The sequence below is a fragment of the Glossina fuscipes genome, unplaced genomic scaffold, assembly GCF_014805625.2.
Source record: "Glossina fuscipes isolate IAEA_lab_2018 unplaced genomic scaffold, Yale_Gfus_2 117884, whole genome shotgun sequence".
NCBI lineage: Eukaryota > Metazoa > Arthropoda > Insecta > Diptera > Glossinidae > Glossina > Glossina fuscipes.
The window spans coordinates 3,674-15,495 of record NW_024006212.1 but is presented as its reverse complement, the minus strand read 5'-3'; the positions used below and the strand labels follow the sequence as shown (position 1 = coordinate 15,495).

Below are 11,822 nucleotides of genomic sequence, written 5' to 3'. Positions count from 1 at the left end.
TGCTATGCGTGATTCGAACAAAATTTTCGAAATCATCATCGTTTGATAACATGCTTGAGAGCCTCACCCCCTTGAGGGGCGAGCGACTTTTAGGTTTCGTGCTAGATTAAAGACAAGAGAAAAGGATCAACTGACTTACCGAGAAAAGAAGGGATATGGAAATCAGCCGTTTTTGGTGGAACCGACAGTGACAGAGAAGAACAAAGCCTTGTAAGTTAAAGCAGTATTAAGAATTTGACAGGAATCACCGCTACTTGATGTCCAATGTACAGGTGAGTTGACGAAGTGAGTCTTGTCAGGATGAGGTTGAAGACAGCAGGTTGTGCTGCGCAATCTGCGGAGAAGCACAAGGACGTCGAAGCCTTTGTTGATTTTGTTTAAATGCCGCAACTTCACTATATATATTTTCACTAGTTCAATAGTTTTCAGAAGCAAAAGTTTGTAAAAGAAAAAAGAGAATTTTTCTTTTTTGTTGAAAAAAAATTTTTTTTTTCAAGAATTTTCTGCAAGAAGTGTCCTGTTTCATGCAGGGTTGCCGATGTTCAATTATTCTCAATTGTAAACAAATTCAGACCGACTTTTTCAATTATCCTCAATTGTAAACAAATACATACCGACTTTTTCAATTATTCTCAATTGTAAACAAATACAGAGTAACTTTTTATACGCTTAGTCTCAGATGCTCCCAAATTTATACGCAACATTATACGTAGCACAGAGACACCGTGCCGTTATTCCTATTTTTGGGACTTGACAAATCATATGGTTTTGTGTGTTTATATACAAAACAACCAAAAGAGATAAAAGTACAGGAAGAAATGATAATCGTTTCTTTTAAATTTTGAAGTTATTTATCTAATTTATCTTTATCTTAAAGTAATGCTTTTTCTTTACATTACGTGATTGCACTTTGGTTATTTCGGCTCTACAATCATATGTTTTTGTTTAAATTTTCCTATAAAACAATATGGTAACGCTTTTCCCAATTGTGTTTACTTGGGAGCTTTTAGCCCGAAAGCGAAAATGACGACCCATTCATGTAATCAACTAGATTTTGCGTGAAATAAAACTTGGTAGCTCTGCTTGAGACCTTATTGCTGTTTTTGACGGTTGTGTTATCGATAACAGTCGATACATCTAAGTAACATAACTTATAATAACTGCACTGGGTTTTATTAAATTGTATAAATTTTTTTAAAATAAATTTTCCTCTTTAAATACTAAAGTTTTTATGCAAATCAAGTATAAAAATGACGAATCCAATGAGCAGTTAATCAGGTTAAGTGAAAGCTGAACGAATATTTGCAAATTTCCCGGAGCATTTTACGTTATAAGAAACAGGCGGTGCATAAAAATTTTGCCAGCAGCCGGGGTATTATCAAAGACAGACAAAATAGCTCATAGAGAAGTTAAATAAAACTAACAAGAAGTTCAATGCATCTGCAGCGCTTTCTAGATATCAAAATTTAAAATTGCTTCTGAAGAAGATATTTATAAGTTATTTTAAATTTACACGTAAAAAAATTGAGTGCGGGTATTCTGAAAGAGGGTGTGCGTGTTTTTTGGGTTTTCTTAACATCTTTAAACGTGTTTTTTCATTGCGGTCTTCTATTTTTTTTTTTGATAACACTGCCGTTTTTGTATTTCTGCGGGAAAAATGGATGTTTATGATGTAAGCGATGATTTGGTTAAGAAACTCAATGATTGGAAATTGATAAGTATTATATCGGGAAAATTCAATGAATTAAAAGAGAATCACTCCAAAGTGAATTTTGTGGAGCACGCTTTAATTGATTTCAAATACATCGAGAAAATTCTACTGAATGTTAAATTGCGTGAGGAGAAATGCAATAAACGTAGTTCCGAATATCGCATGTTGGGGAACGAACAGTTTTCATTGAAAAATAAGAAATATTTTCAGGTGAGTAAATGCATTCCGTGATTAAGAGAAGATAATTTTTTTTAATTCTTTATTGTAGGCATTGGAATTGTATAACAAAAGCATTTGTTTTTCGGAACCTGGGTCTGAGAATCTTTCAATAGGTTATGCCAATCGTTCCGCAGTTTTATTTGAATGGAAACGATATCATGAATGTTTAGCTAACATTGAATTAGCACGTAAAGCTAACTATCCGGCACGTTTAATGCATAAATTAGATAAGCGTGAAAAGGACTGCCGCCTGTTATTGGCCACCCAACCGCCTGATGTGCAATCCTATCAATTTCAAATGGAATTTGAGCCTCATTCTCAGGTGCCTAACATAGCTGATTGTTTGGAATTGCGTGAAACCCCAGAAGAGGGCCGTTTCATATGCACAAAACGTGACCTGGTTGTAGGCGATCTTATTGCTATCGAAGAGCCTTTCTGTTCCACACTTCTTCCACCTATGCGATATATACGTTGTGCCACTTGCAAGGAAGAGAAATATTTAACCCTCATACCCTGCGAAACGTGCTGTTCAGTTATGTTCTGTTCAGAAGAGTGTTATGAACGAGCTGTTAGTACTTTTCACAAATACGAGTGCCCGGTTATCGATTTACTGCATACTATGTTCAACAAAATTCACGGTATTGCTTTGCGTGTTTGTCTTACGGCTTTGGAATTGTTTCCTACCATAGAAGAGTTGATGGGCTTCTGCGAAGAACCGGATAATCAACAACGTTCTGCTTTTGATTTGGATTACGCCAACTTTACCGCGCGAGAGCATTATCGAGCGATACATGGAATGGTAACCAATCAACATTTACGTTCTGTGTCAGATTTATTTCAAAGGTCGGTGGTGTGTGCTGTACTGAAACATTTTATGATCAATTATACACCGTTAAAAGAGTTCTTAGGCGGAGAGGAGGGTCAGAATTTCTTTACCGAATTATTGTTCAGGCACTTGCAGACCTCGCCTTCTAATATGCATGGCATTGATTTGGTAGAACAACTTAATGAGACCAAAGACGATACTACACATTCGTCCGGTGCCTTTGCTTTCTTATCACTACTCAACCACTCATGTGCTCCCAACACGTTACGTATTTATAAAGGCTGTAAAGCCTACCTTTTTGTATTTCGTCACATACCCGCTGGGGGTGTACTATACGATAATTATGGGCAAGTAAAATCTCATTAAATAATTAAATACTTGATTATCTTTATTTTTTTGGTTTGCTTTCTCACCTTCATTTTCAGAGCTCATTTTGCGGTATTCCCTAAAGCGAAACGTATTGAAACCCTGTCCATTCAATATCGTTTTACGTGCAAATGCGAAGCTTGTCAAAATGATTATCCCACCTTTGACAAATTGCAGCCGAAACTTTTTATACCTTATGTAAATGAGGAGAAGGATATGAAAAGCTTAATCGCGTATGATTTCGACTTCGCTTTGAAAAACTATCGTAAATATTGTGAATTCCTTACCAAACATAAAGATGCTTATCCTTGCGAACAAATCAGTTCGGCAGAGGAGAGTTTGAAGATGGCTTTACATATACTAGTTGATGCCGTGCCTCTGAAAGCGAAAATGAATCAAAGCCCACAATTTTTTGAACGTTCTAAATCATATGACCAGAAAACAGAATCGTCGGATAACGAACAAAAACTCGAAGCTATCAGAAGTGAATAAGGATAAAAATTGAAATTAAAGCCATTTGGAAGAAAAAAACCGAGATTACCGCAATGCAGCCAGTAAATCAATCACTATATCATCATCTTTTTAACAGAATGAAACATCGTCTAGCGAAAAAAAGAAAAACCTATTATAATAACGAAATCTAAAATTCGAAGTCTGTGTTTTCATGATCGGGCTTTCGATTGTTACTTTTTTCCTATTACATCCTATGCGCATCCTATTTTGCGTGTTTTTTGAAACAATCGAAAGAGATAATTTTTATTGTAAAAATTTTTTCATAGCACTTTTTAAGTTTCGAAGTTTCTTTAACGTTTCTTTAAAATTCTCTTTTATTTTGTTTTATTTTTTTTTTCCTAACTTTTGTTCAGACAATTTTCCTTCTATTCCCATCTAAAAGTTTACTTACTTTAATTTATTGCCAATTGACAGTGAGACACAGTGAAGAATTTTACCAATTATGATGAAAATGACAGGAGCAAAACAAATATAAAAAGCCACAATTAATAATATAAAAACGAGAATATATTATTTTAATAGATTAACAAAAAATCATAAACATTTTGTTTCATTTTTCAGCATACAGCGTTAATGAATGACCCCTTACTTGAGATCTGAAGCAACGTAAAGCACTATGTAAACTCAACTTTTGGACGCAGACGATATTGAAAATATGCTTTATTTTCGGACTAATATTTTGTAAATTGTCAAAAAAAAAAAAAAAGGATGAACTTGAAAATAATGTAAGAGGAATCCAAAGGTGGACCTTTAATTGTTTCTGGGGCACTTTGAAGGAGATTTTTTAATAACACATCTATCGATAATGTTACACATTCATGAAGGAAGTTGCGTGTTACTCATGTTGCCATCACTCTGAATGTTCGATAATATCATATCCACGCCTCAAAACTTAATATTAGCTTGAACTAAGTATAAATTTCTTCATCTTTTTTTTTCTAATCATAGTGCCCGCCATATCTCTTCTGTAAGAACGGTTGCGAGACTCTTCTCGTAAGTTGTTTCATCATGCGTCGGTTGTCTTAACTGCACGATATCCTGTGCACTCGTCAAAATGTTGTGCTTAGTGAGACTTAATTCTCTAGTGTGGTCACCAGCTCAATCTATATAATTTTTTATGAACTGCTAGCGATTTCTTATGGGCTTTCCTGGTTTGATTTATTGCTAAAGGAGCCAAAAGAGAAAAGGCGAACCATCTACCTCACAAGTTCAAACCATCCGTATCGCAAGCATAATTCCTGGCACTGTTTTATTTTGTTCCGGAAATTATGATTTTGCTATAGATGGATGGTGACTATTAATTTTTATATAAGAATTTGTCATTTAAATCCACAAGATGATCAATTGCCCTCTGTGAGTGAAAGTTTTCATCATAAAAGCAACATCAAATCGAATGTCTCCTATGTCAACGCTAGCTATACTTTTAACTTTTTGACGGTTGTCGTAAGAAAACGTCTGAGTCATAAACCAGCTCTTAACAGAACATAATTTTCGCATCTATAACACCCTATATACAATGAACAGAATCATAGCCCAAAATATTATTGAAAACTGGCATTTCAACAACTATGAGACAACTGTGAACTTGAAAAATGTTTTTTCCGTTGAACGTAGTTATGCTGTCATCGGAAAATTTGGAAAAGAAAAAGATTGCTACAGATGGAACAGAAAACTGGCATAGTTTTAATATGCCTTCATAACCGCTATCGCAAATAAAATACTTACAAATTATAAATTGTTCTATTAATTGTGAGCATGGAAGTTAGGTGTACAGCAGTTCCAACTTTGGCGTTGTTATGTACTACAAGCATTATGTTTTGGACAAATAGTTGCTTAATGCATCTATGCATGGCTGATCAAAATGCTTCTGCCAAATACATGGTTTTAGATCAATATCCGGTTAGAATTCCTTATCTATTGTAAACGTGTCGAGCCAATTTTCATATTTCATACGCTGCTTCCAAATGAGACAATCTCTGTGCTAAATTTCACCATTCTATCTCAAATTTTGCATAAGCGTTACAATAATCAGCGAACGGAGATAGGGACGGAAGAACGTGATTGTGAGGGCCAATTAAGAAACTGGCTAATTTTCACTTTCTACATCAATGTTACAACATACGGGTTTTCGGTACCAGATGACTAGCCGACGGACGAACGTTTCCTAATGAGCTTTTCTGAAGCTTACAAACGGGACGGCGAATCTGTGAAGAAAATAGAAAACCCTCAAAGAATAGTAGTAGTTGTAGTTGTCTTAAGTCACAGGTATCGAATATATATGTAGTCAGCATACTTTTTTCTATCATACAAAGTCCAAATTAGTTGTAAAGGTATTTGTCAGCATAATTTCGCAAATCGCATTGTCTGGGTCATTATAAAAAAAAAGCAAAAATTTATAATTGCAAAATGGCTGTCGCTAATTATGCTAATTTACATCCTTCCTTCCGAATTTATTTTTCTCATTTAACTGTGCGCTAAAATATACAGCATTAGTGTTTTCAATGGTTATTTGTTGCTTTTATTATTATTCTGCCTCCACGTAAATCAAGAAACCTAGCATTACTCAAATATCTTGCTGGGATGCTTGCGAATCATATTGTAGTCCTTACACCCTGCCTTTTAGTAGCTGTGACTACTTGCTTAATTTATTGAATGCCTAACAAATTGCACATAATATAGTTACCTGCCTCATCGTAACGGGGAAACAATTACAAAAGTATGTTCCTGCGCTAATGTTAAGACAACGACAATCGCTACCATTACATTTTGACTATCCATCCCACGTCCCAGATCAATTTAAATACAGGGTTATAGCAGCGGAAACTAGACAAAAAGAATAATCACTCAATTACCGTAACATAAAACACCGTACAACACATTTACAAGCCCGAAAGATCAGAAATTGACATGCCATACAGAATAGGTGTGTTACAAAGGTTGTATGTAGCAGGCATCCAGCAACCGACGGATTCACTAGCTAGGGATCATATAATAGCGGCAAAAGATAATAAACATGTTGAACTACCCAACACAAATACCCAACTTGAAGCACAAAACCTAAAAACTGAAACATGGCCGCTTAAAAATTATAGACTGACGAAATCAACCACTAAGTCAAAAAATTACTACAAAGCAGAATTATAGAAACAGCAGTGAGGTCTTACAACTCATCGTTACTTTTTGGAAAGCAGACTAAACGACCCAATTGTCGACGACAAATTTCCATTAACCCGAACAGAGGACATACTCGAGAAGTTAGGCGAAGTAAGTTCCCCTCTATCAATTTACAAGATTATCTTTTGTTCACAACATATCGTCTAATAGCTTTCAACGTGTGTTCGATATACCGCTGTCTAAATTGGTAACAGAAGCTTTCTTTCAGTACTAGTAGTAGTACGTAGCTTAGGCCATCACAATAATAACCCAATGAAAGTAATCCAAAAAGTCGCAAAGAATGCTTCCGCAAGAATGCTTGGACGTCCGAAGAAGTGAAACCGGATTCATCAAAATTCCAAATCATCAAAAGTTAACTTGTCCTCGAGGACACACATTCTCCAATTAGTACAGACGTAACAAATAAAACCCGTATGGGTCGCGAAGAATTTGAGCTCGAAGAAGTCTTAGAATTGGAAAAGGCTCAAGATGAATGCAGAAAGCAAAAATTATTATCCCTGGAGGCTGAACAAAAAAAAAAAAAGAAGGAGGCACGTGAAAAAGAAGTCCTCATAGATGAATTTATGTTTAGTGGTAAGAATGCTTCTGAAATTATTAATGAATTTGCCGAAAAAGTCGAACAATTGCGAGAAGAAGAAAAACAAGTGCCACCACCTAAACCTGCCACACAATTCTCTACGGATATGAAGTTTGGACGGTTCGGCAGATCATCAGTTTTTGCCTGTACCCAAATTGGAAGAAGGTCCATTATACGTTCATGAAGGTCCCATCGTCTTTGTGGAAGGACCACATTCTCCAACTGTCTTTGAAATCGAAAACAAAGGTTTTATGACTCACATAAGAAGCGCAAGTTGGCGGCTACCGTTCTCCAATAGCTTGCAAACGTGCTTTGCAGGAATGCTATGCAAGGTTTATTTTGTTATTATTGTGTTAATGACCTTAAGTTCGCTTATGTTGCGGACGTTTTGGTTCTTATGATAAAGGATTCTTAAGGGATAAATTACAGCAGTTTATAATAATATAGTAATATAATCGTAATAGAACAAAAATATTATTATTATTATTATTATAAATTTAGCCAAAGAATAAAAATTCTAAGACTAAAGTCTTAAAGCACTAGCATCTAAGGCTTTCGGCTTTATTAAAGACTCTACCACACTTGAGGTTTGAACCCACGACTATTGAGTTGCTAGACGAGACTCTTGCCTACTCGGCCACTCAGGCGGCTACAAAAACAAATAAAAATGTGACATTCCATTGTGTCCAAATAATTATCTTTCATTAGAAGTGGATGATGAAATAACAAAGCAGGAAGGGAAAGATATGTAGCTTCTATGAAGGCGTATCTTCCTTCGATTATGTGGCTCGGTAATTCAAATTCAATTTGTTTTTACGAATTGAAAGAAAAAATGGAAGAAGAAAGAAGTAAATGAGCGAACTTCGAATTTTGGCAAATTAAAAGAGAAGTAAATGAGCGAACTTCGAATTCTGGCAAATTAAAGGAGAGGTTATTCTATGGCACTGAAACATAAATCTCTAAAAGAAATCTATAGTGTGTAGGTAAATTGGAAAAACAATTGTCGAGTTGTTAAATGTGTTTCAAAACATGAAAATTTCTCTTGAATTCTCAGTGTAATTCAAGTTGATGAGAGAAACGGTAATAGATCTACAGGTAACTGAAAAGCTTTAGCAAAAAAGGAACTGATTGTATATTTAAAGTATAATAAAAATATCTATTACGGCTTATAAGGAACTATGCATACGGTCACATAGCTTTTGATGACGTATGCCAGTACTCTAATATCCTCACTTTCATAAATCTTTCATTCGCTTAAAGTGTCATTCTCTCCCAAGGAGAAATAGATAATAACTTACCTACCCTAGGCAAGAAGATCGTTAAACGTACATGAAAAACATAAAGTAATCATTGAAAAAGAATTACTAATGCATCATCACAGATCACTAATCGAACTCTTCCCGCATAAGGATGCCTTGTCACGACAAACAAACGGATTAAACTAGAATTATCTGATTACGATTTCGATACTATTTATTTATTGACACTTATGTAACCTCGAAGACCATTAAGGCCTATAATAGAATGCAATGTCTACCGTGGGTTCAATAATAAAGTGAAATAATACACAATGTTCATAAACAATTTAAAGGAGAAGAAAGAAAAGTTGAAGGAAAAGAGAGCGAAAAGTAAAGCAACAAAAAGAACCAAGAAAGTAACTAGAGTACTATGAAAGGAAGTAACGCATACCCGATTTTTTGGTGCTTTTTTTATACCGAAAATTCACCATAAAAAGATTGACTGACGACAGGATAAAACATTTTGAAGTGATCTGAATTGAGACTGTAAGACCACTTAGATCCTCAAATCAGTGTAAATATATATTAACTATTGAAATTGATCTTACAAAATATATAACTCTCTCTAAAGCCCAAGGAAGCTAAATCAACTGGAAACCTACTGGCAGATGGACATGGACTTTTCAAAATACTGGAATTAAATAATGGCAGTGAATTCAAGAATAAATTGCTTAAAGGAATCTGTGAGTCGCTGCATACAGAACAAAAATTGTCCTTGTCATCGCGAACGCAGCCACATAGTACGTATTTGCTTTCTTTTATAACAAATAATGATTGGCACGATCCGATATTTTAATTTTGCATATAACACCTTTGAACTTGTTTACGACTTTGCGATATCCTAGATAAGAAAGAGAAACCAGATTAATACCTTGCCGAACTAAAAAACCAACTTAAGAGTTGCATTGCAAAGAGCCATTAACCTAACCTTAAAATCCAAATTAAGAAGACATTTACAATCTACTATTAATAAAACTAGTATAAATTTGCAACGGCGGGCTTTCGTCTTACTTAAAAATCATACAAGAAAAAAAGATAAATCAACCTACACTGATCCATACGAGGTAGTTAACCTAAGTGACCCTTATGTAGCTGTTGAACTGAACTGAATGAAAACAAAACGAAATTACGTTCGTAAGTATAATATTACGAAATATCGTTCCAGACAAGGACAATTACTTTTTCCTCATTATACCCATCATCGAAGAACAAGGAGTATATTTATTTTGTCAAAACATTTACAACCCCCAAAAGCATCAGAATCACCAGAAACTACAAAAGTATACATATTCTTAATCAGAATGAAATTCTAAATCTATTTAAGCACGTCCGTCTATCCATTGCGTAATATTTGTTGTAAACATTCTCTTGGCCATAAAAATAAAGCTATCGACTTCAAATTTGGCAAAAACATTGGAACTTCCTGTACGCGGGTTGGTATTGAAAATAAACCGAAGCGAGCGAAGGACACGCCCAGAGCGCCACATAAACTGAGGACACCTCTGTGTGTTTTTGAAAAGGAATACAAAACTGGGTTTTCCTATTATTAAAGCAGATAAATTAAAAAAATTGAGTATATATTCTACAAAAACGGAAAAAAGTTAACCACATCTACCCAATATTATAATGTATGAAAGTTTAATTTTTTTTTTAATACCTTCAAAAAGCGCAGGAACAATCTTCAAAAACCCTCCCCATAGAGTATATAAATTCTTGGCAAATATTCGAAATTTGAAACGTATCGGAACATGTTAATCTGTCCATCTGTCTGGCTGCGCAACTGTGTAATATTTTTGTTAAGCATTCTCCCGTTAGCGAAAATGGAGACGTCACCTGCAGATTTGCAAATGAACTTGAGAGGAACCTAAGCTTTTCAAAAGACACGTCCACAACACCCATACACCTAAACGAGAAAATGTTTGATTTTGAAAATAGAAAAAATCAGCCGCCCCCCGCCACCCCATTCCGTACTAAAGGGGATGGAAGTGCAGTTCTTAAATTTTTTTAGCCTTTTTTTAGAATATGTAGTGTTGGGTATAAAAGATTCTGTCGCAATCGAATATAATATTCTTATTATTATTATTATTTTAATTTTAGACTAATGAATTGAATTCTTAGACTAAAAAAAGAGACATTGAGCACTAGCAACACAGGCTATCGGCTCTAATTTAAATAAATGGATATTAGATAATAAGCTTAGTAGTATTAATAAAGTAAAATATTGAATTGATATTCTGTTCTGAAGTTGATTGTAGAATGTTCAAAGGGTTAATCGTTCCAAATGCAATACTTCTAGCCAAGGAAAAGTTGAGGCAGTCGCAGAGAATGTGCTTTATAGTAAGAGTTTGTCCACAACAGCAGATTGGGGGAGAAGACTTCTTCAGGATCCATTGGTGAGTTGCAATTGTATGACCAAGGCGAATTCTCGAAAATGTTTGGATCTTGGTTTTCTCAACATTTGTTGGATATAGAGGTGGAGTTAATTGAGGGTTAATGCAAGAGTAGTGTTGATGATGGTATTGTAAATTTCCTTCTGCAATTTTCTCTTTAACTTTTCTTCCAATGTATCTTTGAAGATCCAACTTTTCCATGACATCATCCATAATTAGAGGAGCAGAGGCAGCATACTTTGCCGCTCGATCCGCCTGCTCATTTCCCAGTAAACCGATGTGACTTGGTACCCATAACATTTTAATTTTTCCGTCGGGTGTAGTAATTATATTCCTTAATTTGTTGATGGTGCTCCATCTCGAAGTCGAAGGATTCCGAACAGCTTGTAATACAGACAAACTGTCGGTTACAATGACGGTTTTGAGTTTGTTTTTATGGGCAAGGTTGGCAGCGTGAAGGATAGCTCCGGCTTCGGTTATGAAAGTTGAAGTACTTTCGTGAAATATTTGGTTGAGAAGAACCCGTCCTGTAGCATCTACCACCGCACAAGCAGGAGGCAGACCAGGAGATTTTGAGCCGTCTGTGTACAAAAGATTCCAACCAGTACTGTCCAATACTTGGGTTTTTTCAGCTATTAGATTCCAGAAGACGTAATTTGGAGTATCTTCTTTCTTGTGCATAGACAGTGAGATGTCAAAAGAGCAGTCTTTCAAAATCCAGGGAGGTTTAACACCAAAAGAGCGGGAA

At 35.3% G+C, this 11,822-nt stretch overlaps 1 protein-coding gene and 1 pseudogene across 1 annotated transcript; both read left to right on the top strand.

The window, feature by feature from the left end:
- The first annotated feature begins 1,215 nt into the window (after positions 1 to 1,215).
- Positions 1,216 to 4,130, top strand: LOC119644493 (SET and MYND domain-containing protein 4-like). Its single transcript, XM_038044052.1, has 3 exons — positions 1,216 to 1,921; positions 1,980 to 3,103; positions 3,182 to 4,130. Exons 1-3 carry the CDS (start codon positions 1,658 to 1,660, stop codon positions 3,612 to 3,614), a joined length of 1,821 nt encoding a protein of 606 aa, XP_037899980.1. The 5' UTR covers positions 1,216 to 1,657; the 3' UTR covers positions 3,615 to 4,130.
- Positions 4,131 to 7,103: 2,973 nt separating this feature from the next.
- Positions 7,104 to 7,743, top strand: LOC119644492 (annotated as a pseudogene).
- Positions 7,744 to 11,822: the final 4,079 nt, after the last annotated feature.

Excerpts from the sequence above, each read along its gene's own strand:
- LOC119644493 (XM_038044052.1), top strand. The coding sequence starts at position 1,658 with ATGGATGTTTATGATGTAAGCGATGATTTGGTTAAGAAACTCAATGAT. Across the intron at positions 1,922-1,979 it reads AAAATAAGAAATATTTTCAG|GCATTGGAATTGTATAACAA; the intron begins GTGAGTAAATGC and ends TCTTTATTGTAG. Across the intron at positions 3,104-3,181 it reads GTACTATACGATAATTATGG|AGCTCATTTTGCGGTATTCC; the intron begins GCAAGTAAAATC and ends CTTCATTTTCAG.